Genomic DNA, 24,780 nt, shown 5'->3' on the forward strand with positions numbered 1-24,780 from the left:
GCGAAGCGCTCTCATTGGTCTGATGTTGCATCAGCCCTCGCTCGATAGGCTCATGCAGTTGCCGCAGAACAGCCAATGAGTGAGCGAGCCGTCTCGCCATGGCTGTGCACTGCTGCAATGCGTTTTACAAATATGAAAATTAAGGATAATTTTGCTTCAGTATTTCGTGAAAAGAGACTTTTCCCGCAGCGTTTATTCAAACGCAGTACTCGTTCCCTCTTCTAGAGAGAACCGAGGTTACGTTAGTAACCGAGTACGTTTATTGGATGCAAGCCAGTCTGTTATTGTCGGGACAACGTCTTTACATTTTAATGCCCCTTAACATGATGTGGATCAAAACGAAATTTGATTGGTTGCTTTATGTCAGTCAGACGGTTTGGGTTGTCTTTGGCCAATGAAAGCTGCGACATTCAGCCGTCAGTCTGAAGCTCTGGCTACGCGAAACTATGTAACCTGTAACTAACATGCCAGTTACAGTTCAGGTTTGACTTGATAGTATGTTCAAAGATTATATATCTAACTAATTTTCATAAAAAATAATGTTTTTCAACCACATATGGGCAATCTAACAATCATACAGGCAGTCTATTAACATAGACATTTAGGTGCCCATATCATTCACCTGGCGGCGCAACAGTTTTTTGCTAGGTTCAGGCCGACGCGGTGATAATTTTCACATCCTTTACCACGCTGGTTAAATAGCAAATGCATCTGTGCCCCCATGGGCGTGCTGGTCTGAAAAAGAAGTGTGTTCAGGCGCATTGTCGGCTCATTGCTATTTTGACTGAGGCAACTGAAATAGACTGCGCCATTGACCAACTGAAACCTGGTCTAAAGTCAATGGCACCGTATTATTATTATTTTTTTTTGTTATCTAAAGATTGTCCCATAGATGCGTTTCTATGCTAGAGAAGCGTTAATTTATTCTGCTTGCATAATCCGTAATGTAAATAGCAAAAGCCATGGCGTGAGCGCATCTGGCTTTTAAAGGGAATGGGAGATGACTGATTGGTTTATTGCACGTTATTCCCAAAACAAACCTTTTAGACCAACGCCGACCATTTATCCCGTCATTAAACTAGCAAAAATGGATTCGGACGCCCTAAATACACTTGCGCCCTGTGCTTTTGATCATGTGCTCAAATCTTTAAAATAGGGTCCTGCTAGATCCAGATTATCTTGCGTTTTGCATTAGTTCAAATGGGCAAGATGGAAACAGTTTATTTACATACTGATGGTGTGTTGTGACCATTGCATGTATAACACCATGGAATTATGCATTATGAATTTAGGCCCCACAAAGGTCTAACTTGACGCGCAATTATTCCAACATAGCCCTTGACAATCAGAATTCTAGAGTTTAAACCATAGTCGTTTGAGTGTGTGCAATATAGGCTGTATAGGGACGTTTACAGCCTTTTATAGCTATTCCAACATACATATATGTTTCAGAGAACAACCATAGGACATATACCTATTTAAAATACTACTATACTTACATTATTCACATGCATACATTTCAGAAAGCTGCTTCACAAATGCATTGAAGTTCATATTCTCTTTGCAAATGCATTGGAAATGCCAATAGCGGTCAAATATAATAGATCATAGTCAAATAATGCCATGACTTTGTAGCTGCATTTCTTCCACTTCTCAATTTTTATTTTTTAAAAACAATATGTAACATGGATATAGCAAGTTTTTGGCAACATTACCGTTATTATACAAAGTTTTTCTGAACATATGTACAGAGGTCACAACATAAATATCTTTAAGTAGTGTATGAGATGCACTCAGATGAGGTGCTGGAACAGATTTCGGAGGTGCCAGAACAAGTAAAACTGTTATGTTTATTTAAAATGCTTCAAGCCTTTAAAAGTTTTTTAGTCTTAATATGTCAATCCTTCTGTTAATTTTCTTCTTAACAATTTTCTTTAAATGTTTGTTTAGCATTAAATCATACAGGGACTTGTGCTAAAATTGTTGGATTAGAAAAGTTCCACCAGCCGCCACTGCTTCTGAAACTGTCAAAAAGCAAAATAATCTTTTAAGTGTCAAATAGTTCAGAGTTTCCCTATATCTGCACCACATTGACTGTCTGGAATCAGTTCAGATGTAGTGAACAATAAGCTACACAGCTATTCCAGAAGTGAAGTTTGGTAATTGTAGCACCATAGATCATTTGTAAGAGTCACGTGTCCTGAGTGAAGACAGCGATTGGTTAACTGAGGATTGTGTCTCTGTGTAGTGCCCCTGAAAGGGAGTTTGTTTATCAGTAACCACTCAAAATGCGATGCTTCACAATCACAGCTTTCACGAGAATCAATTGTGACAATAAATCAACAATTATTACACACAAAAAATGCATCAGCTCTTATTTAAACATATTTCTTAAATCGATGCACTTCAAGTTTCACAGAGTAAATAAACCTGAGTATGTAGACTATGAGGTAGTGTATATCTTACATTAAAGCATTTACACTCCCTGTATTCACAAAATTGCATCTCATTTAAAACACACATAACGATAATCACACATTCACCTTTTAACCAAACATAATAACTCTCAAATAACATTTATATTTAATCATCTTACTCTTTTGCTTTTTAGCTAATAGCTTAATGCTGTACTCAACCCATATTGCAATTTAAATTTATAAGTTTATAAAACACACAATATTTAGTTAAATTTAGAAAGCATACTATATATTTGTGTGCAATGTGCATTATACATCTGAAAGGGAGTATGTTTATCAGTAACCACTAAAAATGCGATGCTTCAGAATCACAGCTTTACAGAGAATGAAGTGAATCGCGAGAGCTCCCTGATAACGAGAATATGCATGCACACACGCATGCAACCAATGAACCCATTTTAACAAGCACCCGTGAACATTTCGTTTTTTAAAATCACATGAATTTACTTTACATTTTAATTAATTCAAAACTTAAAGGGATAGTTCACCCAAAAATGAAAATTCTGTCAGTAATTACTCACCCTCATGTTGTTCCAACCCCGTAAGACATTCGTTCATCTTTGGAACACAAATTAAGATATTTTTGATTAAATCTGAGAGTTGTCTAACTCCTCCATAGGCTTCTAAGGGACCGAAACTTGCTGGCCCAGAAAATGTATTAAAGACATTGTTAATATAGTCCAAGTGACTACAGTGGCTCAATCTTAAGTTTATAAAGCGACGAGAATACTTTTTGTGCGCAAAAACAAACAAAAATAACGACTTTATTCCACTTTTCATTTCCTTCTCTCTGGGCCTCGGGTCTTTTCACGTAGTGTTTAAGCGTAGCACATTTTCTGGGCCAGCAAGTTTCAGTCCCTTAGAAGCCTACGGAGGAGTTAGACAACTCTCAGATTTAATCAAAAATATCTTAATTTGTGTTCCGAAGAAACTGAACTATCCCTTTAACATTTTTAAAGTAGTTGACAACATGTAGCCTGGTTGACACCAGACCCTTCTCAGTTGTAACTGGGGATGGTTCATTCACAGCCCATAAAGGGGCGTCACCAACAGACAATGCTCAAGTACAGTCTAGGCGCAAATGGATAGACATAAAACCAATCGGAGTGATCGTCATTGTGTAAAGCACACCTCAAAAAATGGAAAATCCAAATCACAAACGTGCCTTGAAAAATTGGAAATGGGCTTGAATAGGCTCTTGGCCAGACGGACTTGCAGAGTAAATCTCAAATTTGCCGGAAGTTCGTCAGTGTTTTCCCAGGCTACAACATATGAATATTTCATAATTATTTAAACTAATTACTCTTTGTATAAACTGAAAAGGTCCCATGAATTAAACCTCAGGAAAAACACATAACTCTTCAGCACATTACATGTGCTCATGCTTCTCAGTTCTCAGTAGTTCTTCAGCAGTGAGATTAGTGTCAGTATCTCGACTCAACACGTGTCTTCTGTAACCTGCTGTTAGTCATGTGCTCATCACACAAGAACTCATTCCAACTTTTTCCAGCACACAGGTTCATTTCTCCCTTTCATAAAAGCAGAAATATTTTGTTGAGCTCGATTGTTGATGATGTCACAGTGATTGACAGTGGTGTTGGGCGTGTCTTATCGCATTATACTGAACTCTGCTGCTCATTCTCTCCATCAGGAAAATCTCCATTCAACAGCGGTGATATTTCAGCCATTGGTTCATTCACTCGGTCTCCTGAAGAATCTGACAGAAATAAAGAGACAATCACAGAAATTAAAATAAGAGAAAGAAATGCTTTTGCTGCATTTACATCTACATATGGATGATGTCAAAGCTACACAATCTCAAGAGTTTCTAAACATGTACACTAAACAAAAACAAATATAGCTAATATTTTTACAATATGAATAACTACACATCTTTTTCCTTGAAAAACTTAAAGAAAAATGTTAGGTTTTGTTCACACTTGTAGTTCGATTAGCTTGGTTCCTTTGGTCCGGACCAGTTTTTTAGAGTTCACATTGCCATTTTTAACACTGAACCTAAAGGCATAGGGATATGTTCACATTCTGACTTGTTGGCTTTATTACGTATATTTTGAGACGGAACTTACCAAACATCCAAAACAATGCTGTGTTCTGGGATAAACACGCTCGTTGTGTGTGCGTAGCCGAAACTATGAGCTATTTTGAGCAGCTGACAACTTGCTAAGAGCTTATAAAATTAGGGGTGTGCGATATCACAATTTTTGACCGTGGATGATTAAAATGTCCCCACGATCTGCTTTTGAAGAAATATCATAGTTGTAGTATAATGTGTGAGTTGTCACGTGAAGATACAAGAGTGGGAGAAGTTGCGGGAAGTTAGAAAGGAGAACGAGATGAGTGATTTGACATGCAGAGCTTAGTTTAATAGTGTAAGAAAGTGTAAGAAATTGTAGTCAGCCTCGACCCAGATTCCACTCCAAACTATATTTTAGAATGAGCTCATCCCCAAAATGGCTTAATTATCATAGAGATGAAGGAAGTCAAGTTATATTGTTTCTTCACCATTGATCACATCCTGAGCAGATGGTGGTCAATTGTAGTATGGGACTGGGTGTGGGACACAGAGAACTGTAAGAACTGATTTTTCTGCTGAGACAAAACTCACCCTGCAATAAAGCAATAAAACACACCCTGGACAGAAGATAGCAAAGACAGAGCACAGGACAGGATTGTCCTGTCCAAACTTTCCTCCTACATTATCTCTGCATCCCCCTCTCCCTCCACCCTTCCTCTCCCCCTGAGTCAAGTCACCAAAAGTTCATTAATAATGTCCATATCTCACATATGATGTATCTTGTGAATGCATTGTTTTTCCTTTTCATGTTTGGTATCATTTTAAGTATCTCAGTGTGATTGGTAAAATGGTCTTAATTTCATTGCAGTCAGTGGTTTAATGAGAAAGATTGAGAATTTAGGAGAATCCTGTTCTCTGGGTGATGACTCTTCAAGATATCTCCCGAAACCAGATGCTACCTCCTGGGGTACATGAATTGACCAAAAAATATTGGTACAACCCTTTTGTTCTGGTCTGGGTATTTAAGGGTAGGTGACAGAGCAGTCTTTGGGACACTTTAACCAGGATCATCCCCCATACAGTGCTGTTTCAGTGTTTTCCTGTTGGATAGTTTTCCTGTTGGAAAACACTCACACACCACTGTGTGTCTCTGTCAGGAATGCATTGCTTACTTTTAGAGTCATTTACTCATAGAGTCATCATGAGTAATTGATGTCATGTATTTATTATTTCTGAATTGGCTTTTAATCACTTGTGTAATTGGCATGATACATTTTACCTGACAAATAAATGTTGCATCTTGATTTATTCTGCATTTTTCAGAAATCATTATTACCAGGGCCCAGTTTTTCAAAAAAATGTAATCTGGATCAAATTGATCAGGATTTGGAAATCCCATGTTTTGCTATCCAGGTTCACCTGATCCATTTTACTTTTATGCCAGTTTTTTAAAGGAACCTTGGATTGGATCACTGTGATCCAAATACCAAATTTCAGGATTACCAAATCCTGTTTACTAGAGCCTTAAATGGAACCAACAGTGTAGCCTACTGGCTTAGCAAAGAACAACAGTTGGCAAAATACCGGTGGCCACAAATAACCATTGTTTATTTTTATTTTAAGAAACAGAAACACTGTAATAAACAGAAACATTTTACTTTCCTTATTTTGTTATAATGTTAAATTGTAGATTTTTTTGTTTTACCATATCTCATTAGATGTGACATGCTTCATATATGCTTCAAATATGAAGAAATGTATATATCATCAGTAAACATTGATTTTATGATCATTCACTTAAAAAAAAAACTCTCTGGTTTTATTTGGTTCGAAAAATCACAGCTGAATCCACCCTTCTGATGGGATCAGGATAATCCTGTTTTTTTGGATCAAATAGATCCCAAACCGAGTTCAAAGTTCTGAAAAACCCAAAGGGCAGGTTTGATCCAGATCAAATTTAAGATCGGATTTCATGATCTGATCTTAGTTCAGAATCCCTCTTTTGCTTTTGAAAAACCCATTTCCAAGATCTGATCCGATCCGTGATCCGAAATCCCACTGGATTACTTTTGAAAAACTGGGCCCAGTAGATTAAAGTGCAGTCTGGTGTTTCCATAAATCTCTGTCCAGGATAGATCACACCGAAGGCACTATGAATGGAGCATGGGGCACATCATAGGGAGACCTTCCGATTTCAGACTATCACTGACTTAGCACATTGCAAGTTCACAACTATTAAAAAAACTGCTTGTCAAATGCATGTATATTAGATGCATCGCATGCAGGTCTTAAAGAGACAGTAGCCTAATAGTAAACATTGCTGCCGCTTGTTCTTAAAGGGATAGTTCAACCAAAAATAAAAAAAATCTGTCATTATTTACTCTCTAGTGTTGTTCCAAACCTGTTTTAATTTCTTTCTTGTGCTGAACACAAAAGAAGATATTTAAAAGAATGTGGCTAACCAAACAGTTGCTGGTCCCCATTGACTTCCATAGTAGGGAAAAATATACTACGGAAGTCACAGGGGTACATCTACTGTTTGGTTACCCACATTTTTCCAAATAATTAATTTTCAACATAAAACTTATTTGGGTTTAAAACAACTTGAGATAGTAAATTATGATTTTACATGATAAATTTTACATTTTGGAAGGACTATCCCTTTAATGTTAATAAAACAACAAAACACAAATGACTCGCTGCTCTTGACTGAGAACTTTAATAGTAGCTTTAATAAGAATCAAAGTATAATTTATACAGTGAAGTCTATGTTGTGTTTTATTTTCATTTGTTTATTCAATTACTTTCTTCATTGCCACTGTTAAATACACCACCTGTAGCTGAAAAAATAAAGCACTGTTTATTTCATTTGTATATTAAGTTGTGTATGTGTAATGTGTAATTTTTAATAATAAATAATGACAAAGATTTTTATCTTCGCCACTTTGGCCTAAATGTCTGCCATTCTTTTTTATTTTATATTTTGTTACCTAAGGCTTTGTTTTTAAAATAGGCACATTAGTTTGGCTGTAATGCTCAGTCACTTGCAAAATAGTTGTGAATCGTGATTTTCATGAAAAAAATCGTGATATGATATTTTTGCCATATTGCCCACCCCTATATAAAATGTGTAAAGGAGTCAAAACATATTCAGCAATCCCTCCATCACATAAACAAATGAAGATCTGCTGCAAGGAGACGTGGCTCTGATGCCTGTACTGAACTGCCATGGGCAATATTATGACGAGAAAAAACAGGTATGCTTGAGCATTCGGTCCTTCTTAGGGTCACATCAAGTGACATCATGTCAGGTTTTTGGTCCGATTACATGTCATTGGTCTGTATTGTGTTCATTTTTCATTTAAACCACACCAGAGTTAGTTTGGAAGTGGATGAGACCCATCTTTTTAGTGGTCTCGATCTGCTTGTTTGGTTCGGATGGCAGTGTTTACACTCATTCAAATAAACTGCACTAACTAACTAACTAGTGATTCGCACTGCTCACATAATCTGGAATGCAAAAGCACTGTTTGAAAACTGTTGAGGACTGTTTTTTAATAAATGTTGTTACTCACCAGTGACCGTCACATTGAATCTGCTGAATGTGGTCTGTTCTTTGTTGATGATCTGTAGTTTAAAATGTCCAGAGTCTGTAGGTCTGATGTTTTTGATGATTAGAGCTCCAGTCGTCTTGTTCAGCTCCAGTCTGTCTCTGAATCTCTCATTATTAATATCAGTTGTTCTTGAATCAGCTTTAACAACAAGACGGTTTTCAGCTCCAAACGTCCACAGTATCAGATCATCTGGCTGTATTGTAGCAGCAGTCTGGAGAAGGGCAGAATCTCCCTCCTTCACCGACATTGAACTCACTTCACAACACAGCAGCACGCAGAAACAGAGAGAGACAGAAAACAAATGTTTGAATTCATTTTGTTTGCTTTTTCAACATCACATACATTTAGATGAGATTTTGTCAACTATTTTGGCATGTTACTAAACATGAACTTCATTTTAATTAGTTTAATCCCATAAGGGTGCAAGAAAACTAAACATTCATGAGCAGAACCATCTATTTTGCTTTGGTTTCTTATGAGGTATGCAAAATTGTCTATACTTTAGTGCTGTCAATCGATAAAAAATATATATCGATATAAAATATAAAATATATATTTTAACAAAAATAACTTACAAAAATATTTTCTCTTTAATTAATCGTGATTTATCACATCTACATTAAAGTTTTTAATATATATATACGTTTACACTGTGATAATATTAATGTAGAAACAACAAGGACAGAAGCCTATATTGTAATGATTTGTTTAATGATGTGTTAAACTGAAAATAATCGTGTTAATTTTTACAGCACTACTATATTTTTTACTGTTCGATGAGGAGATACATTGTTTGTATACACATTATGAATTCATAACGTGGCCCTATACTTGCAAGCAATCTAAAAGTAATTAAAGTTTGAGCACTTTGAAAAAGCTTTAGTTTCAGATCATCTAAACTGATTACTTAGTGCATGATAACACATTGGAAGAGTTGATAATACTTTACCATTGACAGTAAGACTGTATTTGGTTCTTTTGCCGCTGCTGATCTGTAGTTTATAGAGTCCAGAGTGAATGGTTCTGATGTTACTGATAGTGAGATTCCCAGTTCTCTCATCCAGCTTGAGTTTGCTTCTGAATCTCCCATCAGCACCTGCCAATGTTCTGGTCCCTCCATTGATTTCAGCAATGAGATTGTCTTCAGCTTCATAGCACCACTGTATCGTATCAGTTCCCTGTATTTGAGTAAGACCGGTGCGTAGAGTGACAGATTTCCCCTCCGTCACAGTCTCTTCCTTCTCTTCACATGTCACAGCTAAACAGAAACCAAATGTGTTCATGAGTGTGCAGGTGGACATCTCTATTACTGTACATTAATTTATACCAGTCCATATGACTTATGACTCATGATATATTCCAATTCCTAATCAATCCTTCTTCCAAAACAAGTTTTTAACCTTACCCTGATTCACTATTAAGCCTAAAATGTGTTTTAACATCACTATTAGTGAGGATAGTATAATCTCTGTATAATATCAGTCTTTATATGTAATATATTTAAAGTGTACCTAAAGTATACTTGCAATAGATCCACTTTATTACAATCAAATCAAATATACACAAGTATATCTTTAGTTGGACCTCAGCATTATTTCGGGATAACTAAAGAACATTAAGTACAATAATATTTGTTACAATTTAGCTAAATTACAATTGCAGGGTATTTATATTAAGTACATAAATATGTAAATATATTTGTGGTATTCTTAGCATATTTATTTATTTTTTTAACCCATGTGATAATGAGCTGATGAGTTGAATCAGGTGTGTTTGATTAGGGAGACAAAGAAAACGTGCAGTGTTGGGGTGCCGCCTGCCGGCAGGACAGGTTTGGGAACCACTGCTCTAAACAATACTTTTGTTGGGAATGATAGGCTATGTAGATTTTACTATGATAAAAAGGTTATTTTATGAGAGAATGCAAAGAAGGGAATGTCATGACTCATGACAGGTAGGATCCATTTGCATCATTACCATAGTATTTAATAGTAATAGAGTGATATTGTAGGCTATATAGTCTAAAGAAAATATAAAATAGGCCTACGGATGTTTTCTTTCTTTGACTTTCAAGTTTTGCCAGTTATGATAAGACTTGAATTGTAACTGCATGTATGCATATGACATTGATATTATGCATTTTAATAAATAAAGACAACATGAATTTAATTATAAATATTTGTATGCTGTTTAATTCAAATAAAACATTAAAGGGGGGGTGAAATGCTATTTCATGCATACTAAGTTTTTTACACTGTTAAAGAGTTGGATTCACATGCTAAACATGGACAAAGTTTCAAAAATTAAGTTGTACGTTTGATGGAGTATTTCTGTAACAAAAATGCTCCTTCCGGTTTGTTACAAGTTTCGTAAAGGTTTTTTTCGAGTACGGGCATGTGCGACGTCAGATGGGGCGGAATTTCCTTATATGGGTCCGAAAGGCACTTCTCCCGGAAGGGCGCGCGCGCGCACCCGTAGACCAGAGCCAAAGAGTATAGAAGCCCAAGAGGCGAAACTCAATAGAACGCTCCATAGCAACAGTTGCTCCCATGACGTGACGGCGCGGCCGCCATTATGGACTGAAAACTGAAGGAAAACGCCGAAAAATAATGGGAGTCAATGGCACTGAAAACTTAACATAACAAAAACTTAACATAACTTAATTTTTTTCTGGCCGTCATATCTCAATATGAAAACAATTTGAAATACATTAATGAGGATGACCGACGTTAAATGACAGAAAATATACGTCTATGTGTTGGTTATGCATGGCCTAATTACCCTTTGGAAAATAGTATTTTGGGACAAACTATTACTACAGAAGTACTATAAGACTACTATAGAAATACTATAGTGGCTCTAGGATATTATAGAGGTATTACAGAACATAACAGAGCATAACATACTTCTGTGATGTTCTGTAATACCTCTATAATATTTTAAAGCTGCTGTAGTATTTATATACCTGTAGTAGTCTAAAGGCCCGTTCACACCAAGGACGATAACTATAAAGATAACGATAAAGATATAATTCTAAAAATCATTCTCCATATTAAAGAATAACAGAGTTCACACCACAACTATAACGATAAAGATATGAGGAACGATAGGCCTACCGTTGGGATCAGTTTCAGAACGATTTTTTTCCAGCTGTCGAACGATAAAACACTGACAGCCAATCAGAATCCATTCTAATTTAAAGGTCTCGCGCATTTAAAATGGATCTGGATCATATGGGCGCGCGTGTGCTTAGAATAAAAAGACCGTTATCGGTCGTTGGTGTGGACACATATATAGTTATCTTTATCGTTATCTTTATAGTTATTGTGCTTGGTGTGAACGGGCCTTTATCGTACTTATGTAGTATGTCCCAAATTACTATAGTATTCCTATAAGATTACTATAATATTTTGTCCCAAAATAATATAAGACTCCTATAGTACTTTTTCGTAAGGGTATGTCCCCCACCGAATCGGCTTCATAACCCCTCATTTACACCGCACACGCCTGCGGCGCATTACGGCTGCGACACGGCTACCGGAGCTGATCGCGCCCATTCTAGTCAATGCTTGTGTTTACACCGGCCGCGACGCGGTGCGTTTCAGAAGATTCCCAGAAGCGGCTCTTCGCGCCGCTTCGCTAAATATAGGCGCCTAGTCTATTTTTGACGGACGCGCGTCCAAGTCGCACCGGGAATACAAAATAAAAGTAAAAAAAAAAACATTGTAAAATTCAAAATAAACACCCTGTGCAAACTCCCAAACGTATTACACACCAATATCCTTGGTAGAAACCATAGACTGTATGGTAGAAACTCAAAAATCAAGAAAAACCACGTCTGACAGGCAAATCACGTGGTCTCGCGCATCCAGTCGCTCCGCTTCTGAAATGCTCCTGGTGTGAAGCCGCCTTTCCACTGCGCATGACATTCGCATTCGATTGTCGCATTTCGCCCCCTGGTGTCAGTCGCACGGAACTTTGAAATTGGTCGTGAAGCAACCGTTACCCTCGGCTATTCACAATGGTAAAATGAATGATGTTAATGAATGTAATGCATGCATGAATATATCCACACAAAACGAATGACCCTCAATACATCTAATATAAAAAACAGTCGATTTTATAGAGCTAATCAATATAAATATTGATTTAATAATGATACAAATATTTTTTCAGCCATAATTATTAATAACCGTCATTTTGCAGGAATAGCGTTTACATTAAAGTATTAAAATATTGGTAATTCTAGCTTCGCGCTCATAGTTTTGATTATAATACATCACATCCGGTCGACCGGTCGCATACGGTCTAGCCGCAGAAGTTCAGATATTTCAACGCATCCGAAGCTCAAATCGGATCCGAATTTTCCGCATACGCATATGATCGGAACTCCCCGCAGCTCCCGTACGACTCATTGGAAATGAATGACTTCCGGTCCGACGGCTGTCGTTTGTCGTTTGCAGTGGAAAGGCGGCTTTAGTTGGCACCGCTTGGAGGACGGAATAAAACCTTGTCGCAGACGTAATGCACCGCAGACGTTTGCAGTGTGACCCCTCATTTACACTGCAAACGTCTGCGGTGCATTACGTCTGCGACAAGGTTTTATTCCGTCCTCCACGCGGTGCCAACTCACACCAGGAGCATTACAGAAGCGGAGCGACTGGATGCGCGAGACCACGTGATTTGCCTGTCCGACGTGTTTTTTCTTGATGTTGGGGTTTCTATCATTTAGTCTATGGTTTCTACCAAGGATATTGGTGTGTAATACGTTTGGGAGTTTGCACAGGGTGTTTATTTTGAATTTGACAATGTTTTCTTTTACTTTTATTTTGTATTTCCGGTGCGACTTGGACGCGCGTCCGTCAAAAATAGACTAGGCGCCTATATTTAGCGAAGCGGCGCGGAGAGCCGCTTCTGGGAAGCTTCTGAAACGCGCCGCGTCGCGGTCGGTGTAAACACAAGCATTGACTAGAATGGGCGCAATCAGCTCCGGTAGCCGTGTCGCAGCCGTAATGCGCCGCAGACGTGTGCGGTGTAAATGAGGGGTAAGGCCGGTGACACACTGGATGCGTGGCGTGAGCGTCTCAGCTGCGTGGCGTGTCCGTTTTTATTTCGGCTCCCATGTTAACAGGTTAGAGCTTGCACACTGCGTGCGTGACACGCGCGTCTCAAGCCTTGGTTATACTTTCGCCTGGCTCCTCAGCGCGAGTCTCCGCAGACTGCGCGCGCACCTCCCCAAACGGACAAGGCGTTTATACTCGACGCGCTCGCCGTTGTAGTATTCTTTGAAACGATAGGGGGCGACTCCAGTAATTATCCTCTAACCATCAGGAATCAGCGATGAGAAGAAGAAAGCTATACACACGTGACAATGTTTATTTTAGTACACGGCCACCAATACCACACTACAAAAAGAATCCTGTAAAACCCAGTAAACCCTGAGATTATTGCTAGTGACAATAAAACAAAATATATGGATATGAGAATGTGTATACAACATAACTAAATTAACAATCTCTTACATATTTTCTAATTTCACTAAACATTTAAGTTTTGTGAACATTTTTATTAAACATGGACCTTTATGTTCTTTAAAAATACTTTTTATGCTATTGTATGCTCATTTTTAAAATGTAAGCAACTCATTTAGACGTGCAAACTGGGTGCCAGTGTGGTGAGAAGTTCGAGCTCGGCCAGATTCGGCTCGAAGTCGTTCATCTTCGGATGCGGCGCCGCGCGCGTTGTTACAAAATCTGCCGTGCACACCGCCAGGCGAAATGGGCCCTTGCGCACCCAACGCGCGCGACCGCCCACTCCGCGATGACGTCATTTTTGCCGCGCGCACCTTCGCGCTCGTGCGGACGCGTCGAGTATAAACCAGGCTTCAGGCGCGGCTCGAGCCGCGCGGAAAACGCGTGCTTGCTAGAAATAGAACCGACGCCTATTTTTCACGCGACACGCAAGCGTCTTGGAAGCGTTTCCAAGCAAAATTGAATAGGAAAAGATGTTTATATGAAATTTTGACACGAATACATGTTAATAAATGTTATTTTGATGTTTGAAAGTGTCTAGGGTTTGACATAAATGCAAATATAAATGCAATTTAAAAAAATATTATCGATTTTCAAATACTGCACCTGTCAATACAGAACGAAATATTCTATAGTCTATATTGCCGTCAACACTGCCGACGTTGTCTTTGCTGCTATATATTTATGTTTAACATGAAGTATAGGCCTTCCACAACTCTCTCCCCATGTCACCAATATGTCACCTAGCAGCAGCAGCGCCGCGTCAGACACGCTTCTGGTGTGCAAAGACACAGAAAACGCGACGCAGCCGCCAGGCATCTGACACGCTTCAGAAACGCCACGCTCACGCCACGCAGCCAGTGTGTAGCCGGCCTAAACCCCTCATTTACACCGCACACGTCTGCGGCGCATTACGGCTGCGACACGGCTACCGGAGCTGATCGCGCCCATTCTAGTCAATGCTGGTGTTTACACCGGCCGAGACGTTAATATTTTACATAGAATATCACAAAAATATTAACAACTTGTTTTTTCAACATCTTCAGTGAAAGTGCACACAGTGAACGTTTCAATGGCAAGTACAAAAACAATCTGTGAATGTCCTATTACAGGCAAAAGCAATCTAGCAAGTGCACACATTAACAGTAGGCTACTAAAATGGATTTTGCCATTGACTGGCGCTAACGATTTCAGCAGCTTTCAGTCCATAATGGCGGACGCGCCTCCGCAGCGCCATCTACAGACTGTTACCCATAACACAACAGAGTTTCGCCTCTTGGGCTTCTATACTCTTTGCCAGAGCGAGAGAGCGAAAGCAGTACCTCATCTAAGTGCTGTGCTCGCTGCAGTCACAGGACTTTGTTTGTTCCCTGCATTTCGACGATGATTGTTTTATAAACAAGGCCCAGTTCGACGCCGGATTTAGCAGTCCCAACGATAAAGGTTCACGGTCGTGCGGGGAGTAAAACTCATAGACAAACTGCTTCAAATGTCTGTGTGTTGTTAGCTATCGCCGCGTAAGCACCGCCCAAACGGCACGCCTCCAGCCGCTCATTTTTTTCCGGAAAGACTCGGTACAGCCTATCTTTCTTTTATAAATATAATAAAACTAAAGACTTTTTGGAGATATGAAGGATGCAATACTACTCTATAGGTACTCAAGATTAATATGAGATTGACTGAAAATGAGTGTTTCACCCCCCCTTTAAGTGTTGTGTCAACTGCTGTGCTTAATGATGATGATATAATGCTTTGTCATGAATGATGGTATAAAAACTTTTTAATGAATTAAATATGTATTAAATTACAATTAGGTTTTTAGTGTAATCTTAAATGTAGTTGTTTGCGGCCTGCAATGACTAGTACTTTGCAGCTAATAGAGATCTTCATACTTTTTTCCCCACAGTAAAGCACAGTCCACAAACAATATAGAATATAGAACATTTATTCACAAGACCAAAGCGCTAATATTCCACAAGAAACTGACTGTCATAAAACTTTGAACTGTGTGCACTGTTGTCACTGCCATTACATATAGGTTGAGGTGCCTCGTGGGATCCAAGTAAGCAGTTACGCTAGGGATGAGATGAGTGTGCAAATCTCTGGAGGCATGCTACAAGCACAATCTCATCTCATCCCTTCCCTATTCTCACATTTGTAGTAATGACACTATAATGCAAAACGGAAATTGTAACGCGTGAGCACGCCATAGTTTTCTCATGCGCACTCGAAGTTTTCTTGTGAGCACGAGAAAGTCTGTATATTTTTTTATATTTGCAAAGGACCCTTCAGGAGCTCCGTAGATTTTGGAAGAAATTGATAAACGAGTGGCTCAAAATAAGGACTATAATGTAATGTGTAGACAGTATAACAAAAGTTTTAGCAAATTTATAGGAAACAGAAATTTTCTTAAAATTTTGTCATACTTACCCATTTGACTTTTTAATTTAGAGATTCTGCGGCGATAGTAAATCAGAGCAAAAGCTGCAGCCCCAAGCAGCAAAACAGGAACTAAAACACCAAAAAATATTCCTGCTATAGTACCCGAAGACAGACCTGGATCTGGGACAGCTATAAAGAGAGACAGTGAAAGTGTCAGTCAATGTGATGATCTGAAATGACTTCAAATATATGCTAATAATATTGTGTGCCAGGGTTTCTCAAATCTTGCCCTGGAGGGCCAATGCCAATGCAGAGTTTAGCTCCAACCCTTAGCTAAATCACCTGAGCAAACTTATCAAAGTCTTCAGGATCACTAGAAAATCACAGGTAGGTGATTTTGATCAGGGTTTGAGCTAAACTCCAGGACCAGATTTGAGGAACCCTGCCGTATGCCATTACACTGAAAGTTACTCACTCTTTCACTCACTCACACTCTTTCAGTTACTCAGAGTGACTCACCAGTGACAGAAAGAAGGAATCGCCGTGAGCTCTCACTGCCTCTAATCTGTAGTTCATAAAACCCAGAGTCTGTGGTTCTAGTGTTTCTGATAGTCAGAGATCCATTCTGATTCAGCTGCAGTCGGCCTCTGAATCTCTCATCAGCATCGTTTAATAAGGCGTTGTTAGTTTCAATATCGATTTTAGCTATGATGATGCCTTTATCTCCAAATCTCCACAGCATCAGAGCATCTTTGTGCATTTCAGCATCAGTGTTTAGAGTGACAGACTCTCCCTCCTTCACTGACACTGACTTCACTGCCTCCGTCTCACCAACCATGTCTGCAAAACAAGCAGAACATTAACAAAAATGTGTTTCACGTTTACATTCACAATTCTGACTTTTTTTTTCTCAGAACTGTGTGATATAAACTTCAAGTCAAAATTGCAATATAAAAGTCGCAAATGTAAGAGAATTGTGAGCTAATTTTTTTCTTCAGATTGGAACTTTATAACTCACAATTGTGAGTTTATCTCACATATCTAAAGAAGAAAAGTCAGAATTGTGAGAAACTCGCAATTGAGAGAACAAAAAGTTGGTTTTTATTTTTATTAATTCCATGGCAGAAAAAATTTGACAAGTTAACACAAGTTACTAATACAGTAATAAAAAATAAAAAATGCATCCTCCAAAACGTGGTTTCTATTTACATCTCATATCGTCTCATATAATTTATATTACACTCCAAAGAGCTCCGTTATTAGCTCCACAATGGGAAATTAAACCATATCCGTACCGGCTGGGGCCGGATCAGCACGGAATGGAACTGTTAAGCAATGGGAACAGTTAGGCCCAACGGTGGAAGTGCAACTAAAGTTACAATAAAAGACTTGAGATACTCACCACTGACAGTAACATTAAATATCTTTATCGTGATCTTTTTTCTAGAGATGGAGAGTTTATATTGTCCTGAATGTCTGATTCTGGTGTTTCTGATGGTGAGAGATCCAGTGTTTTCGTCCACTTGTAACCTGCCTCTGAATCCCACATCCTCATTGGTGACAGAAAATGAAGTCAAGTCGCCCTTTCTCCTTATTTGAGAAATGAGAGAATCTGTTGGTCCAAACAGCCACAGAATAGTATCATCGTTCAGTAGTTCAGTCAGATTAGTGTGTAGAGTGACAGAATCTCCCTCCATCACTGACACTGGCTCAGTTTCACCCGTCTCTGTACCAGACACACCTGGAAACAAACAGAACAATTTTTACTGAAACTGTAATATGCTGAAGAGTTAGCCTAATGTAAGTGTTTTCTGAGGTTTAATTCATGGGACCATTTCAGTTCATACAAATAGTAATCAATTTAAATAATAAATATTCATATGTTCTCAAATACTTAAAAATGTTATATATTGCATTAATTAATATGTTTAGTAAATTAATATGATCAAAAATCTAAATGTTAACGCTGTTAAAATGGATGCATCTGATTGGTCGCGTGTGTGAGTGCGTGTTCTCGTTATCAGGGAGCTCTCGCGATTCGCTTCATTCTCAGTAAAGCTGTGATTGTGAAGCATCGCATTTTGAGTCTTTACTGATTAACATACTCCCTTTCAGGGGTACTACAACACCAGAGTCATTTCAGTAAACAGATTCGATTGAAATATTTGTGTGAGCTGCTGAAAAGACAAACAGATCTTGGATTAGGCTACCTTTTTAGATTGTGACGGGAAAAAACTAATAAAAAATGTATGACCATACACACCCAAGCTAACCATTAACAAGATAAATGTAGCCTAGCCTACTTGAGAAGCAACGCTGTATTTAAGACTTATTTTCATAGACTGTATCTGTGTGGGAAAAAAAAGCATTCTCTGAAACAAAATCATGATAATATGCTTCATGTTGCTTCTCAAATAGGCCACAATGCATCTCGTCTCAGGATAAAAATACTCATCAAGAATATGATTTTTCCAGTATCTCTATTGGGTTTGTTAGTTCTTCTGTCATCACTAAATCTTGAAATCATTCTAAAAACTTGTAAATATGTCTAAATTGAAACCGAAAGGAAATAGAGATTCGACTTACCGTACATAAATGATAAGAACAGAAAGACCAACATGTTCCAAGTGTTTTTGTAGAGCTGTAACGAATCTGACTTGAACAAATATGATCAGTGAGCTTTATGTTTGTGTTCCGCTGAATCTCCGATGTTTGTCGTCCTATAGCTGAGTTGACCGTAGCAAGACAGACAAGCCTGAAAACTAAACTCAAAACAGTCACTAAAAACCTAGACTCCAAGTTCAGACTTTTCTCAACGTTTAAAGAAGACCCAGTATGTTATCCCTGAAAGAAATATACAGCAAATGTCAGGCGAGCAGGGCGTGGCACGAATTGCAGCCAGATTTCTAAGCTTAAAAAGCCTTGTACCTAACATGATTTATACACTTTTTCATGTAGTCTACTCTAACGAAAACCGTAAAGTATTTTACGAAGTTGCCTTTGCGACTCAGTTGTTTCGAAGTGCGTATCAAACTATCAAAATCAAGTGATTTCACTAGCCATTATATTTCAATGGCCTTCCTCAAACAAAGTAAGTTCGTCGGTGTTTGATGACGTAGCACGGTGTGCCAATGAACGCAGTCAAGTACTGTACAAAACCTGCAAAAACGCCTACTAGAGATACCAGCCAGTCTATACCAGCAACAGTGGTCGCTTGTGATGTGAACGGGAGGTTTTAAAGTGGTTTGCTGCGTTTTTAAGTGGTTGACATACGGCCAAGGAATATGGTTAATGCTTTTATTTTGTTCTTTGTATGCTTGTGGCATCTAGTTGGTAAGTGTGTTTTTAATAATGACGTCCCTTATTTTTTATAAATAAATTTGATGCATTACGTTGGTTTTCAAAGTTTATCAATTTCGTATCTCTTTAATATCTTTACAGACATAATTTATTAGTTCTAGGACATGCTGCGAATTTTAGTGGAAGGAATTCCAAAACAAAATTTGATATTTAGTTTTAAATCAGTCTGCGAAAAAATTTTTTGTAGTTTCACTTCTGTTTGCACACGAAAGTGAGTGCTGGAGAAAAATCACCTGACATTGAACTCCTGAACTTTTAATTGTTATTCTTTAAAAGTTTACTGCAATTCATTAAACATTTACTAAAGAAAATGTCTATAAATACAAATCACTGATAAGTGATAACTGTACGTCTGGTCATTAATAACAAACATCATGTCTGTTACAAAATATGTTCCCTTTTTTAGACATGACAGATGAAGTGAATACATGGTCAGTGATGGAGGGAGATTCTGTCACTTTAAACATTGATGTTACTGAAACACAGCAATATGTGTTGATACAGTGGATGTTCGGAAGCACTCGAATCGCTGAAGTCAGCAGACTCACAGAAACAAACTCGACATATGATGGTCCTGATGAGAGATTCAGAAACAGACTGAAACTGGATCAAACCGGATCTCTGACCATCACAAACACCAGAACCACAGACTCTGGACTTTATCAACTAACAATTATCAGCAAAAAGACCAGTTACACGAGTTTCAATCTTAAAGTCTATGGTGAGTAGAGAATAATAGTAATATTTTTAAATGTTTATTTTCCGTCCTTTTCACTATTCCATAATTGTATGATGTCTCAATGGCTTTAGTTCAATTTAAAATATGGATCTACTATAAAATAAGATCAGAAGTGTGTGATGAGACTAACGTCACAGTAACATCTGTCATTATCAGAGTCTGCTCAAAGTACTTTATCACCAGAAAGATCATCAAGCTCCAACTTTTTCTCGTCCAGCTGTGCTGTGAACAATTCAACCGTCAATCAGACTGAGGACAGCAACATTACTGAACTCTATCAGCCAAGTTCAGGTACATCACTCACTCTTACTCTGTTAATGTTTTCAGTCAGTGCGATATTAGTTCCTATAAAGATTATGTCAGAATGGAAACACTCGTGCAGTTGTGACCAAACATATTCATAGGTGTTGTTTTGTTCCTGCTGATGGGGCTAAACCATCAACCACATAAACCAATTAAAATTGCAAGATTTTTATTTACAATGCATTTATGCATTTGACAGATGCTTTTATCCAAAGCGACTTACATTGCATTCAAGGTTTGCATTTTATCACGACATGCATTCATAAAGAGATTGAACTATTTGTGCACACAAGTGCATTTGCTGTTTGTTTTTTGTTGTGATTAAACTGGAACAGAGAACAGACCGCAGAAGAGCGTCATAGATGTGAAGCAGGTGTGTGTGTGTGTGTGTGTGTGTGTGTGTGTGTGTGTGTGTGTGTGTGTGTGTGTGTGTGTGTGTGTGTGTGTGTGTGTGTGTGTGTGTGTGTGAGTGTGTGTGTGAGTGGGGTGTTGCTTTAGAAAACATTAGTGCAACAAAAGAGTCACATAATCACAGGTTAAACAAGGGACTGAAGCTTTAGTAGGCTCCAGAATTGTATTATTTTCATTATTTTAAAAAAAAAAAAGTAAAAAAAAAGTAACTAGATGCACAATTCTGATTTAGTGTTTTTCTTTTTTTTTTTTTTTTTCCAGGCCATATCCACTGTTGTGGTTTTACTGAAGCTGTGATTCGATTGGTCGTCTCTGCTCTGGTGGGCGTGTCTACTGTTGCTGTGCTGGTTTATGACATCAGATCTACAAGAAGTGAGCTGATCAGAGAAGAAGAGACCAGACATCACTGTCAGACCTCTGGAGTCAAATCAGACCAACAGTGTGAACTGAGCAGAAGGTTTAGTTCCAGATACGTTTGCTGAAGTTTACTGGTATAAACATGACTTCCTATACTTGCACAGCTGTTTATTAACAGAATGTTTTTCATCAATTGTACATTTATTGATTGTATTTGCACAGTATATATATATATATATATATATATATATATATATATTAGGGCTGTCAAAAGATTAATTGCGATTAATCGCATCCAAAATAAAAGTTTGTGTTTACATAATATATGTGTGTGTACTCTGTATAATTATTTTGTATATATAAATACACACACATGCATGTATATATTTAAGAAATATTTGCATACATATACTGTATATATTTATATATAATTTATATTATATATAAATATAATTTTTTTATATATAAACTACACATTTTTCTTAAATATATACAAGCATGTCTGTGTATTTATATATACAAATTTAATTATACACAGTACACACACATATATTATTTAAACACAAACTTTTATTTTGGATGTGATTAATCGCGATTAATCTTTTGACAGCCCTAATATATATATATATATATATATATATATATATATATATATATATATATATATATATATATATATTATTGATCTATTAAATTAAATTGATGGCTTCTAAACAAAATAACAATTAGCACCACATTTTATGCATTAGAATGAACTCATAAGCTTTGTTCAAAATTACTCTGTGAATGTTTTTCGTGACTTTTAATAAAGATTTTGTATTACAACAACTATTGTCAACTTTTATTTTCCTTCCTTAAACAATATAGTTCAAATATAGGTTGTATGTGATTGACAGAATTCATGTGACACACTAGCAGCTCCAGATTGTGAGTTGAAACCTTTTGTGGTCTCGGTTATTCACATCTGTACAGCTGTGGTTTGATCTGATGGATGGACAGACTGTAAAATAGTATAGCTAATAGAGAAATTAAGGATATTAGGAAATGAAAAACAGTTAAATGTGTGTATAGGCAACAGACCTGATTAATAGGAATTATGCAAACTTGTATGCAGAGTTCGGACTTGTAGGCTAGTCAGTGGGTAACTACTCTTTTCTATTTCTATGAAATTACTACGTACAGCCTCTAGGTGGAGCTCCAGCAGCGTCATCTAATTCAGGAGACACCTGTCACGAACACAGCATAAGGCAGACAAGATCATCGAATTACTGTTCTTGGAGATTATGTTCCCGTGAATTTTACATTTTTCAATAAACATAGAAAATTGGTAAAAGAAGTATCTTTTTTTACTTCAAAAAGTTAAAAAATAAAAACTATAACTTTTTATCCCACAAATCCAAAAACATTGATGTGTCCAAAAATCCCTCATATTATGTTAATCGTGTGTAGTAAAATGTACATGGTCACTCAATGGCTGTATCCCAATTCAAGTTTGCATCCTTCGAAGTCTGCGAAGTTCGGACTGAGAGTTGTTAAATGGGACGTCTCTAGCCTATGGAGGATTGTTCTTGTCGCCTAGCAACTGTGACACTGACAGCTGCCTTTGATGAATGACAGTAACATTTGTAGGCTACTAGGCTTTTTAAAAGTTATATTAAACTGTCTGAAAAAAACAAGGATTCACGAACTGTCTAATTATGCTCACCATGGTCCATTTCTGTATAAGAGTAGGCTATATACATTATGTATAATCACATCTTAGTAAGTCAACATTTGAACCGCTTTAAAGGTTTTGTTTTATTTTTACATATCATTAGACATTTGAGTAAGATTTAAAAGTGTAATTCGGCAATTTCTCTCTCAAAAAACATCCTGTCTTCACGGGCACTCAGTGAACCCTGGGACAGGCAAGCCACGAAGGATCTGATGTAGCCTATATCCTACATTTCACTGAAAATGAAGGACGAAGGACGCATTTCGAGACCACTGGATTCAGCCTCTGAATTGTGACCTGATTGTGACTCAGCAAATGTGTTGATTAGTGTTTAGTTAGATTTTATTACAACTTACAAACACTAGGTGGAGCTCCAGTATTAAAAAAAAAAAAAAAAAAACGTTTAACCAGGGGTGTCCAGTCCTGCTCCTGACAGGCGGCAGCCACTGTCCTGCAGAGTTCAGCTTCAACCCTTTTTAAACACACCTGAATCAGATAATCAAGCTCTAACTAGATAAGAGCTCAACTCTGCAGGACAATGGCCCTCAGGACTTGGACACCCCTGGTATAAACTGCTATTTTGAATTAAGAAGGATGCATTGTGGATCCTGATGGTGTAGTTACCAACCAAACACTGATATGTTGATGGAAACCATCTGGGCGGACAGGCTGTAAACCTGTGACCTTTGACCCACAACATGCAACTCTGAACATCATATTACACTGTTCTGTCTGGCGCTTTTCAAGCAAGCAATATTTTTCGGCCAGTTGCCCCAGAGAGACACTGTGGTAGCCTATAAACGATATGTAGGAAGCTTTTTTTTTTTTGTAACGTGACAACCAAAAAAACAGGAAATGACATCACAGATAGGACCCCTGTAGACCCACATGACTGCGTGTAAAGGTCAGTAAATATCTTTAAAATGATGCAAGATATCTATCATATGGCAAGATTAGTTTAGTTTCTGCCGAATGATTAGAAACTTCATCTCATGATTTTTGTACAAAAAAAAAAAAAAAACACTATATACTTTTAAAAAGTGTTAATGTATATAGCCAACTCGTGTGTATTCCATGAAAATACAGTTTTGGTAAAATCTGAAATGTGAAATATGATATAGTTTGTGCACGTAAAATATATTTTTCAAAAATGTATCTCTCTAAACTGCACATAGAAAACTGTAACCTTTCATCTTTAGCACTGCTAGTTTCAGGTTATTTCTGGCAAAGGTTAACAGAACCAGAAAAGTGTTTTTGAAATCACACCTACACCCACGTCCTGTAACATCTTCTTGTAGAAGAACATATCCTGTTTTTGTCTTTCCATGTTTGGGACAAATTCAAATTTACAACATTTTAACAACATTGTTTTCACAGATTTCTGCAGTTTTCATAGAATAGGCTAATCTTGAATCACATGCGTGTCAGTCAGATGTTGCCCTGTTCCTCTCCATACACATTCTATACATCTACACAACTTTCTGTTCTTCACTAAATAATTCATTATACATTATTTTCAACACCTTTCTCCTCGTTTGCCTTTGATCCATTTAACACTATAGAATTTCCCAGGTGAAAAAGACGTAGGCTAATGTTAAATGTATTAAAAATGTATTATAGTTGGCCTATATTTGTATTGTACTAAAAACATACTTAAGTACATTTTAATACATTTAATAGTACGTCTTTTTCACCTTTGTTATGTAAAAGGAAATCAGCCTGTGAGGTTCATGCTAATAGGACAGGAAGGGGTTCACAGAAGCGCATCTACAAGATGTGTGTCCATCTACCAGACCAAAACCACATACTTTCCAGATCTAAAGGAATCAGACCACGTCATGTTTCGTTTTGACTCGA

At 37.6% G+C, this 24,780-nt stretch overlaps 1 protein-coding gene across 2 annotated transcripts; it reads right to left on the bottom strand.

The window, feature by feature from the left end:
- Positions 1 to 1,635: 1,635 nt before the first annotated feature.
- LOC308701858 (uncharacterized protein) lies at positions 1,636 to 19,169 on the bottom strand. Of its 2 annotated transcripts, XR_014031520.1 has the most exons (8): positions 18,626 to 19,169; positions 17,442 to 17,780; positions 16,559 to 16,879; positions 16,088 to 16,228; positions 9,076 to 9,384; positions 8,088 to 8,381; positions 3,362 to 4,194; positions 1,638 to 3,081 (listed from the first exon to the last, which is right to left on the bottom strand). XR_014031520.1 is itself a non-coding variant. In XM_081384327.1 (7 exons), exons 1-7 carry the CDS (start codon positions 18,657 to 18,659, stop codon positions 4,094 to 4,096), a joined length of 1,539 nt encoding a protein of 512 aa, XP_081240453.1. In that variant the 5' UTR covers positions 18,660 to 19,169; the 3' UTR covers positions 1,636 to 4,093. The 2 variants fall into 2 exon arrangements, 1 of the variants encoding a protein (XP_081240453.1); XM_081384327.1 differs by having other exon boundaries at positions 1,636 to 4,194.
- Positions 19,170 to 24,780: the final 5,611 nt, after the last annotated feature.

Source organism: Scardinius erythrophthalmus, assembly GCF_964197995.2.
Source record: "Scardinius erythrophthalmus genome assembly, chromosome: 14".
NCBI classification, from domain to species: domain Eukaryota; kingdom Metazoa; phylum Chordata; class Actinopteri; order Cypriniformes; family Leuciscidae; genus Scardinius; species Scardinius erythrophthalmus.